This window comes from Glycine soja, chromosome 18, assembly GCF_004193775.1.
Source record: "Glycine soja cultivar W05 chromosome 18, ASM419377v2, whole genome shotgun sequence".
In the NCBI taxonomy this organism is placed as follows: Eukaryota; Viridiplantae; Streptophyta; class Magnoliopsida; order Fabales; family Fabaceae; genus Glycine; species Glycine soja.
In genome coordinates, this window is record NC_041019.1 from 47,284,868 (window position 1) to 47,296,600 (window position 11,733).

Sequence of the window (11,733 nt, forward strand, 5' to 3'; positions counted from 1 at the left end):
AGTTGTGGTGAATTTCAAACAATGACTTTAGTACCATGCATGGGAAATATTGTAATCCCAGTCGTTGACTATTTAATAACATTATAAAAAAATCACCGCTATATTATGTGACTGACAATAACAAAACCCTAAACACATCCAATCCATGGATTAAGTAGCCTGACATAAGCAAGCGAGTAAGACCAACATTGCATGCAACGACAAACACGAACAAAATTTGGCCATCGTCCATTAACATATTCCTAATGCTAATTAACAACAAGATCAACATAATCATAACACTACAATAATAATTATAACCATTACTAATTCAAAATGATGGATCCACCCAAAACACTATATAACTTTCCACCTTAAGGAAACCAACAAAATACATATTTGCAATTTGACTTTGTGCCCCTAAATGAACTTCACTTGTACGATGGCCAACCCCATAACCTAACACAAGTTCATAATTGTCAATTTTAAAAAAATGGATCAACAACAATTGAATAAAGAATTCACCAAAAACCAAGGGTGATGCAAAAAAAAGAAAATATAGAACATAAGCATTGATGCTTACCATTTCTGGCATAAGGGTCCTCGTAAGGGTACACAGCTAATGAAGACATTAGAGTTGGGCCAAACGGATAACCATGGCAATCCACAATTGCAGAAACAATCACAAAAAACTCATAGGGATACCCGCAAAAATTGCTGACTGTTAATCTATACGGGAGGGTACCCACAAAACTCCTCATTCAGTGCAAACATCGACACCTACTACATAGAAGAATAAATGGCACCGAATAAATAAAATAATCTTTTAGTTAAGACTAACTAGTGTAAATTGTAAACAAAGAAAATGGCGGCGCAAAATGTTCTCCAGACTTGTGCATGGAATTAATTAACTTTAACCATGCAAACAAACCTGGGCATAAGCCTGAGAGAAAGGAGTCCAATATGGGTCTTTTGATAACTCCTAATTCCATCGCCATTCGCATCACTTGCTCCCCTAAAATTTGAGGGCACCGTCATAGGGATCATCATCAGGATCACAAATTTGTTGTGACCAACATATTAAATGAAAGCCCAGGATGACTCCATGTGATAGTACACGTCTTACACATTTTTAGTGCCCTTACAAAAAAAAGGTGTCACTCTCTCGTTGCTTTCATCAAACACAAGATCAACCACATATGTCATGGTGTTGTTAACATGAAGCAAAACTGTGTGGTTCAGTTTGGAGGCACTTTTGGAGTACATAGAGAATGGTATTTCCACTTTCTCTTGTGCAAAATATCGGAATACAAACCTCAATAGTCAAATATAGAATGCAAGATTACAATGTATAAGCTAAGTCCAACTTAAACTCCCAAACCTGGCTTTTCCATATCTTGGTTTAGAAGCATAATCTGCGGACCAGTCCGTTAAGCCCACAAATCATGCGGATAATGGACCTAATTTTGTTGAACCCACATAATAATTCTGAATTTTTAGGCCCATCCTATTTAGTCCGCAAACTTCTCAGGCTTAATCCCCAAAGTCCATGGACTTATCCGTATCCGCTTCAGTTAAAGGTGAGGTAAGTGAAGTCGTACATTTTGCTTTGCCAAAAGACAATAGCCAGCCCAAGCCATGGAGACCATTCCCATAAGGTAATCACTCACATACACAAAAAACCTAATTTGAAGTTTCATTTTCTTTTCCCTTGAGAACACACAGTCGCCGCCCTTTCTCCTCCTCCCCTGTGAGCTATAATTGCAAGTTCAATAAACTTGTTCGATGACCTTACTCTCCCGCGAGCCATGCCTCCCTACGTCGCGCCTCCTCCCCTATGAGCCATGCCTCCTCGTGCTGCGCCTCCACAACCACATCAGTGCCACCTCGAGTCCTTAACTTTGCAGGCCCGCACGACCGCACCACCCTGCATTTTCTTCTCTCTTCATTCACTAGTACAATCACTCTCTTCACCACCCTTTTGTCTCTACTTTTAGGCCTGCACCACCCTTTGTCTCTACTTTTAGGTCTGCAGACTGGTTCATTTATCTGCAAGTTTTGTGGATCAGATACGAACTAAATAAAAGTTCATTTATTTCATAGATCGGATCTATCCAGCTTGTATAAAACATGGGCTTTAAACACGGGCTTCACGAGTCGGGCCTTAAACGGGTCGGATTGGTCCATATACCCACCCCTAGTATTAATCCTCCATAGCCTAGGTAAGTCAACAAACAAGTGTTATGTGCTTCGAATATATTTATAAAAGACACAATTAAAATGTTTCAATTTCACAAAAGAATCATGTTGGAACCGATTACACACCTTCACAAAACAAGATCGTCGATTATTAACAATACACTTTAGTCTATCGAGTTGGCGAGGAGAAATGCTAAAGAACTCAAGATTAGAATGCAGATGGGGATGAGAAAGGTGAATGTGCTCTCGCACTAAGGAACTAATCTGCCTTGTACAACCATTTTAAATGTATATAACGAAAACAAACATAATGAAAATCGGTCATAATTAATTCAAGGGCCAGTAGGCTCCACACTTAAGTATACTTAATTAATCATATTATCTTCTAATAATTTCAATTAAAAAACCATCATAATTTAATTGATCATAATATCCTCTAACTATTTTAGTTAATCATATGTAAAATTAGAATAAATGTCTTTATTTTAAAATCGAGAGAGTAACAAATTTTGAAAAATATGTGAACTAAATGTTTAAATTTTAAATCAATTTATATTATATCAGTTTTCAATTTTAATCTTGTACATTCCATGTCTTACATTATGGCACAAAAAAAAATAGTTAATTTTCACAAATCACATTTGATAGATAACTTGCTTTGAAACTCATAAAATCGCCACACATAACCCTAACTTCATGCTCCATAATTCATAACCAATGCTACCTTACATAGCCGAATAATTCATAATTTATATTGCAACGCATAACAGTTAACTCACTAAGTGCAACACTACTCTCTTAGCACCAAACACGTTCAACAAACACAAAACCGACCACACCCCCTACTAATATGTTGTTATGCAAAGATCAAGCTACCAACAACAACTCATAAATCACATTTGATGGATAACATGTTTCGGAACTCATAACCCGCCACACAAAACCCTAACTTCCTGCTCCATAATTCCTAACTAATGCTCCACAATTCTAAATCAACTTGGCAATTTGGTCAAGTTATTATATTTGAATTTGAGCCAAAATAATTTCAGGGATAGTATTCCACCTGAGTTTGGTAAATTAGAACATCTTCAGAGTCTTGATCGTAGCAAAAACTTTTTGGGTGGAACAATACCATCAATGCTTGGAGGGTTGAAACGCTTAGAAAGATTGAATTCCTCACACAATAATCTTTCAGACGATTTATCTAGCTTTGGTGATATGTTAAGCTTGATATTTGTTGATGTATCATACAACCAATTAAAGGGTTCACTTCCAAACATCCCAGCCTTCCGTATTGGTACAATTGAAACATTGAGAAATAATCAAGACTTGTGTGGAAATGTCTCTGGCTTGGAACCATGCCCAAAAGCAAGTAAAAAATCTCAAAATCATAAGACTAACAAAGTCATATTGGTATTTTTACCCATTGGTTTGGGTACTTTAATACTGGCATTATTTGCCTTTGGAGTCTCATATCGTCTTTGTCGAAGCTCAAAGACAAAAGAACACCAGGATGCAAAACCACCGGGCCAAAATCTATTTGTGATATGAAGTTTTGATGGAAAAATGGTGTATGAGAACATAGTTGAAGCCACATAAGAGTTTGACAATAAACATCTCATTGGAGTTGGAGGACAAGGAAGTGTTTACAAAGAAGAATTGCACATAGGTCAAATTGTTCCTATCAAGAAACTCCATTTGTCCAAAATGGAGAAATGTCCTATATTAAAGCTTTCACAAGTGAAATTCAAGCTTTGGTAGAAATTCGACATCATAACATTGTGAAGTTTTATATGGGTTTTGTTCTCATTCACAATTCTTATTTTTGGTGTATGAGTTATTGGAAAAGGGAAGCATGAATAAGATTTTAAAAGATAATGAACAAGCAATTGCATTCGATTGGAATTGGAGGATCAATGTCAATAAAGGTGTAACAAGTGCTTTATGCTATATGCATCATGACTGTTCACCTCCAATTGTTCATCAAGATATATCAAGCAAGAATGTTCTTTTGGATTTGGAGTATGTGTTTCATGCTTCAGATTTTGGAACAGCCAAGCTTGTTAGTCCTAATTCAACCAATTCGACCTCATTTGTTGGCACTTTTGGATATGCTGCTCCAGGTTAATTCCTTTTCTCTTTTATACGGAGCTTCGAGGATATAAAGATTTTGTAGGTTTTCTTTGATATATCAAAGAAAACTATATAGTTTTCTACCAAAAAATTACGTAATATTGTTATCAAATATCAACATTTCATGTTTATTTTAGGAATGTTATTTAATACATGATAAAGGAGCTTGCAATGTCGAAGTCATCTTCATTGCATTATATCCACATGTTCAAGTATATATAGTTGAAAGATTGAATTTATCAAATATGCTTGAGTTCTACTTTTTTTCCCCAAATTTGCATTGTAATTTTTTTACCTGTTTTATATTGCATGCCATTTAATTTTGTTGTGTTTTAACTTCGGATTCATACCATATTATATGCTTACACATCAATTAGTTATCATTTAAATGACAGTGACCATTTAATTTTTTTGGGTCAAGATGAATTGAGTTTTACAGTGACATACATACTATTCCTAAATCAGATAAGCTAAATTCTAGATAATTTACAACCTACTTCAAAGTATTATGCCTTGAATCATTCGTATGAGTAGAAAAACTACAAGTAGAACTCAAAGTTACAGAACTGCCTTCTATTCTATAGCAGCTTTTCTAGAGTAGAAGCTTCACTCCTTCAAGGCCTCAACACTACAGTAAGCCAGTCGCATATAATTGGGATATCTAGGGATGCCTTAAGTAAAGAATCTCCAATAACCTATGACTAACACAAACTATACTTTTAAGTGTTGCACTCCAATTTTTAATCCCATTGAAGTGACTAAGTTTGAGTACTCCCCTGCATTTCTACTTCCTTAAAAATGTGCGCTTACTCATGTTCATGATTTTCTTTTTGAAGATACTTCGTGTTTATTATCTTTGTTCCAACTATAAATTGATTAACTATTTTCAACTTAATCTGTCAAGTTTTTGTTTAAAAAAAGATGTTCCCAAAACATGATGTATTAATTATATCTAAATAAATGGTCCTGAATGGATACATCTTAATGCTTTTCTGGTTTTTTTTCTCCTTCAACCTCACATACATCTTGATGATTGGGGACTAATGAACTGTGTAAATAGGCATCATATTTAATACCATAAACTTGTACACAAACATATTTTACAGTGTACTTACACTCCAGCAAATCTAAACCAAGAGTCTTTGATATGTGCATGGAAGATATTATAAGTAGAAACGAAATAAATCACACCAGCCACATTTTCCATAAGTTCAATTGCATGTCCAAGAACATAAGTTTTGAACTGATAAATTATATAAATTAATAAGATAGGTATAAATTTTGTAGTGGCAGCAGAAATAGGAGCATCTTTGTTGTGAGTACCCAGTTTTAGGCTAAACTGGGCACTAGTTTTCAGCCTTTGCTTCAATTTTTCATTATTTTGACTTGAAAGGAATGGCCCTGAGCACTATCTGATGGTATAAAGCTGCAAGTGCTGCCCCAATAAAAGGCCCTACCCAGAAGATCCACTGCACCAAAATAAAATCAGTTGCATAAGTTCACTAGAATGGTTTAACTTATTTTCTAGTTGTACAATTGATAAATTTAACTTGGACATTTAATGAAATTAAGAAACAGTAAATAAATAGAAATAAAAAAAAGTCTACACAAATTTAAGGAAGAATTCTTTCTCACATGGTTATCCCAAGCTTGGTCCTTGTTGTATACAAGGGCTGCACCTAAACTTCTAGCAGGGTTGATGCCAGTCCCAGTGATAGGAATTGTAGCTAAATGCACCAGAAAGACCGCAAAACCGATAGGCAATGGTGCCAAAATCTAACATATTCATTTATGTATGATTAGATTATCATATTGATACAGTAAAAAATGTTAATAACACACTTTCTAATATAATCTTTTGAACACTTTTATCATTGATTAAATTTATTGAAAATCACAAAACTTTGTAGGTCACGCTTCCTATTTAATAATACTCTCTACTCATAATTTTGTATTTTCCAATAAATTTCCACCAACAGATAGTAGAAATGTATAAAAAGAAGTGTGTCAGACACACTGTTTTTAGCTTAAAGATATAATTGATATAATTGAATAGAAAAATGCATATCAAGAAAGTGTTTGCTCACAGGAACATGCGAGTCTCTAGCATTTCGTTTGGCATCTGTGGCAGAGAAAACAGTGTAAACAAGAATAAATGTGCCAACAATCTCTGCTCCAAGGCCATCACCTTTGGAGTATCCTTTACTGAGAGTGTTGGCACCACCACCAAGCCTCTCATATTGGTTTGATTGGAATCCCTTGACCACAGCAGCACCACATATAGCTCCCAAGCACTGCATGATCATGTAGAACACTGTCCTAGTGAGAGATAACTTGCGTGCCAAAAACAGCCCAAATGTCACAGCTGGGTTAATGTGACCCCCTGCATTCACAAAACCCACTCAAACAATTAGACAGAAACTATTTGTCCATAATAATTTACTAAAAGCAAGGCCATATACTCAAAGAAGTATTAAGTGCTAAGCTGGCTTCCATTTCTATATTTTTTATTTCATAAATATTTTAACTATTAATGCAGACATTCTAAGTCTATCTACTTTGCATGATGCATCTTATTAACATAAAATTTTGTTGATAAAACAAAATTGTTGAATATACACCATTAGTTTGTCACACTAACATTGGACTCAAATCACCGCTCCCTGAATTGTGTTTCCCATTTCTGTTCCACACAGATTAATATTCTAAATGAAATGTAACTTTTTTATTGGTGGAAAAGGAACGCATTTAAGATACAGGTGATTTTGATGCTCTAAGATTAGGATGTATCAAAAAATTTGCAATCTTTATATTGACAGTTTAATTTTTAAGTAAAAACTATATTAACAAAGGCAAATGGAACATCTTTTTTTTTTATTAATGTATGACATTCTTTTCTTTTTTTTTTTTGTTTATTGTGAAGACTAGTTCTGTCAAAATTAAAAAATCTGGCTATGTTGCATTTGCCTAACCTGAGATACCAGCAGTACAATAGACAAGGGCAAAGATCATTCCACCAAATGACCAAGCAATGCCTTGGACACCAACAGTGGAGCACTTGCTGGGAGATTTTGCAACACCCATCACAGTCAAAACAGTGACATAAAGAAACAAGAAAGTGGCCACAAATTCTGCTATGCCTGCTCTGTAGAAAGACCATGATGTTAACTCTCTAGGCTCAAACAATGGAGCTGGTGGTGCCTCTCTGTAGTCTTTGGCATCTTGTGTCTGTGCAGCTGTTCCTATTGGTTGCCTCTCTCCATACCTATTGGCTCCTACTCTTACATCCTCATCTCTTCCCTCCATTTTCAATGCAAGTTTAACTTCAATGTGAATGTGACTATGTGGTAATCTTAGGCTTTTTGGAAGTGGTTTTGGTAAGTAACAAGTGAATGCATAATATATGGTATTATGGTCATGAGGGATTATATTTATATATGAAGCTATAGGGAGGGTGTTTGTGAAGTGAGCCTTTGGGGAGCTTTCTAGTTTGGTCACCTGTGAGTAAATTGAAAGGATGCGAAATTGTTAATTGTGGTGACACCTTGTCTAATTATAGTGATATTGAAAGTTCACTTGTCTTGTTTGTTTCTTTTCTTGAGAGCATCACTTTGCTTCTTTGCCATTCCTTTTACTCTTCACTTTCAAAGCAAGTTCTCAAAACTTGCTCAAGAAATTATTATAGCAAGGTAAATGATAAAGAGAACCACTTGCACATTGAGATGTGTCTGTCAATAAAAGTCTGTGGCACCATAATAGTTCCTCCACGCGTTGCTGTTATATAGGCTTGGTTTAAGAAATATGCATCAGAGGGAAGAGTAGAATTAGTTAAATTAAGCATTATTAGAGAACAGATTTAGTCGTCTGTTTTCTTTTCTCTTAAGAAATTAGTTCTTCAAAAATTTAATATTATTGGGAAAAACCAAGTCTCACACATCTATTAGAAATAAAATCAAAATAGAATATATATGTGAGGGACAACTCTCACTCATGTGTTAACTTTTGATGTTGAATTAAGTCTAAACTCAACTTAAGAATCTAAGAAATAGATTTGTAGTTCTTTCATCTCAAAAGCAACAAGATGAGTTTTAAATTTTCAACCCAAATTAAATGTAATGTTTTTTAGTTCGATCCAATCATGGTGTGATTCAAATTTTTTGGCCCGATCCACCATAACCTACCACTCATATAATCCAGCCAGGTTGCTTGTTTTACGTGCTGGACGTGGATCAACTTAAAGTATACTTCTGCGTCATTTTAGATTTTTGGGGGTGGATTTGTTAGAAAACGTTGATCCTAAACTGAGATCCAAACACATTATATATTTATAAAAAAAAATGTAGATTTAGTCTCATATCAAATACTAAAAACATGCTTCAGATAATTTCAACATCCAAAAACACATTTAAACCTTGAATGTATAACCAGAGTTCATTCTGTTTTAGTAAAATCGTATAGTGTCTGTGTCGGGCCCACACTGCAGCACCTTACTTAGATTGAAGTGAGGGTAAATCATAGTTACCTGATAATATAAGGTTAGTCTGGTGGTTGGAAAGGAAGCTTAAGGATGAACCAGGGGAAAAAATTATTGATTTGAATCCTTCTAACAAACATTTCTAGCAAAAAATAATAAATTAATATTTGTTAATAAAAAATATAATTACTTGACAGTAAGTGAACTGAACTCCATATAATGCCTCATAATAAGTGGACCACAGATACTGGCCAGTTTTGCCCACTACGCTTTTTGGGCTTTTGTTACGAACCAGTCCGGAACATCTATACCATTATATCATGATTTTCACTTTCAATGCTATTAAGTTCATGGAACATGTGCAAGAACTAATTATTGATTGCTAAGTTATTAAATTTATAGTGCAGCAAAGACATACAAAAGGTTCCTTTAAAAATTAGTTCATAAGGGGGTGGCTTATCCAGTTATATAAGCACTTATCAAGTTTGCTAAATATCCGATGTGGGACTATTCTCAACAAAAGTCAAGGCCATATTGGCGTTGTAAATTTCTAATAGTTCAACGAGATACGAGTGCGCTGGCACAACGTTGGTCTAAATTTGTAGCATAGGGAATACTTATGAAATAACTTATAGAAGTTGAGTTTGAGAGCTTAAAAAGATTATTACAAGTAACCATTGAACAAAACTTAAGGGTTAGGATTGGCGCGCCAGAAGAAATAGGAAAAATGAGCAACCATACACAACTTCACTTTAAGGAACATGATCATTTTGAAGGAACAAAATGGCGCAACGAGAAAAAACAAGCAAAAAGAAAACCACAAGTATTTGAAACAGAGGGAGTGCAGATGAATAATTAGCGCGCACAGGAGTGTAAATGAGTCAAATGAGGCTATATTTTTCCTCGAACAAGCTTAATTTATTTCCAAATTTAAGACTTAAGTTATTTTTTTAGGTTATTTACTTGACATATATAAACCTTTTATTGGGGTCTAACCACTTTTGGAAGTTTATATTAAAGTCTAATGGTCATACGTTAATAATGCTAATAATGTAAGTTAATGTAAAATAATTTGCACAATCATAAAAAACTATAATTGATATGATTGTTAAGGTAGTTATTGCAAAATCAATAGACTTATCATTAATAATTTAACCACTTTTTTTACTGTTGAATACTTTCCAAATTTAACGTGATGTTTTTTTTTTTACACACTCTTAAATCTTGTGAACCTAGCACACTTTCATTAGGCCAATCCTTTGGAAAACTTGGGGATATACTTAGTCTACATTGTAAAATTGTAGTGTTAAAGGACATTGAATATATTGAGTTAATAAAAATATTCGGTGTCTTGCACAAATTAATTTGATAAGAAATGTTATTTGGTCCTTTAAATATATAAAAGTCTAGTTTTAATCTTTCTACATATATGACGTGAAACCGTTAGACTACATCAGAGTACACGTAACACCATTATCACATATGGCAGCCGTGAATGACCTGTCATTTCCATTCACTCAAATTTATAGTGTTAAAGAGACCAAAAAATGTTGAAGAACGTTCCAATTATAGTCCTGGCCAATTTGAAGCCCATACTTTAGGGGGCTGCTATTGGTCCGGATGCCATTGTTGTTGACCCTGTCAGCATGGGTGAAATTTATTTATTTTTTTTTTTAAAATACTATTTTCCTAAAATTATGGTTTCATTGTATAATTATGTAAAGATTCACAATAAAAACATGATTCTATTGTAGGACAAGGGGTGTGAATAAAATAAAATAAAAATATGTTTACATTTTAAGTTTTACACGTGAAAATGCATGTTTGTTTTATAATTTGTACGCATATCTTGTACTATAACCAAAATATATTTTTGTTGTTGATTTTGTATAAAACTCTCATACTACAATAAAAATGTATTTTTGTAGTCATATTCAAAGTGTGTACAAAACATTCAACAAAAATATATCTTCGTGTACATAGTCTGAAATGAAACATGATTTCATATTAGATTTTGTATACAGAAACATACTTGATTAAATATTTATTTTGACTTAACAAAAAATACAATGAAAAATCACGATTCCATTAAACTTAAAACACATGGGTGGTGCCAATTATGAGAGAAAAGAAAAAAGAATATTTTTATCTTTTCACGCATATGGTAGGGCCAATAGCAATTCCTCTACTAAAGCAACCTTAGTTTTTTTTATTATAACTTCATACTATGTCACCTTATTTTCCGAGTTCCATCACTCATTTGCATCCCATTCTTCTTTACTACAACCCCCATCAAGGTCTCATGGTAAAGTGTTCCAAAATTCATGTTACAAAGTCACAAATTGAGAGAAATTTGGAGCAAAATATACATTACAAATTGCTCAATTCATAATTGAATTAGAATACTTATGGAATAACTGATCCATAATTCTTCTAAAATAAAATTACATATTAGGAAATTCATAATGTATATTGTTATGAATGACTCAATTCATAATTTTATTAGAAGAATTACAAATGACTTATCCATAGGTCTTCTAATACAATTACCGAATATTAAGCAATCCATAACAAAATATAAATAACGGATTGATCAATCCGTAAATGTATTAGAAGAATTACATATTAATCATTCCATAATTGTATTTGTACGTGGTGCCTTCTCTGACGGTACTTAGGTCACTAGTGAACAATGGCGAAAGGCAAAATGAGTACTAGCTTAGACACTCAAGCTTAGATGATGCAAGGGAAAACCAATCAAGGGATGGGCACGAGCTTGGAGGGCACAAGGGTTCCACAAGCTTGCAAAAAGATAGAGAAGACGACGCAACACAATCAAGGGAATGAGGGTGCACAATACAACAGAGAAAAGAAGGCAATGGGGTGCTAGGGTTGGCTGAGAGAGAGGAAGGTGTGCAGTAAGGGAACGAAGGGCATTTAAGTCCATT

The 11,733-nt window shown here is 34.1% G+C and overlaps 1 protein-coding gene across 1 annotated transcript; it reads right to left on the reverse strand.

The window, feature by feature from the left end:
• Positions 1 to 5,282: 5,282 nt before the first annotated feature.
• Positions 5,283 to 7,722, reverse strand: LOC114394764 (probable aquaporin PIP1-2). Its single transcript, XM_028356435.1, has 4 exons — positions 7,284 to 7,722; positions 6,399 to 6,694; positions 5,947 to 6,087; positions 5,283 to 5,780 (listed from the first exon to the last, which is right to left on the reverse strand). The coding sequence occupies exons 1-4, from the start codon at positions 7,615 to 7,617 to the stop codon at positions 5,688 to 5,690; spliced, it is 864 nt and encodes a 287-aa protein (XP_028212236.1). The 5' UTR covers positions 7,618 to 7,722; the 3' UTR covers positions 5,283 to 5,687.
• Positions 7,723 to 11,733: the final 4,011 nt, after the last annotated feature.

What these genes read in the sequence shown, in the direction of transcription:
- LOC114394764 (XM_028356435.1), bottom strand. Translation starts at nt 7,617, where the DNA reads ATGGAGGGAAGAGATGAGGATGTAAGAGTAGGAGCCAATAGGTATGGA. An exon ending in TTGTACTGCTGGTATCTCAG is followed by an intron (nt 6,695 to 7,283) that starts GTTAGGCAAATG and finishes TTGTGAATGCAG; the next exon opens with GGGGTCACATTAACCCAGCT. An exon ending in ACCAAGCTTGGGATAACCAT is followed by an intron (nt 5,781 to 5,946) that starts GTGAGAAAGAAT and finishes ATTTTGGTGCAG; the next exon opens with TGGATCTTCTGGGTAGGGCC.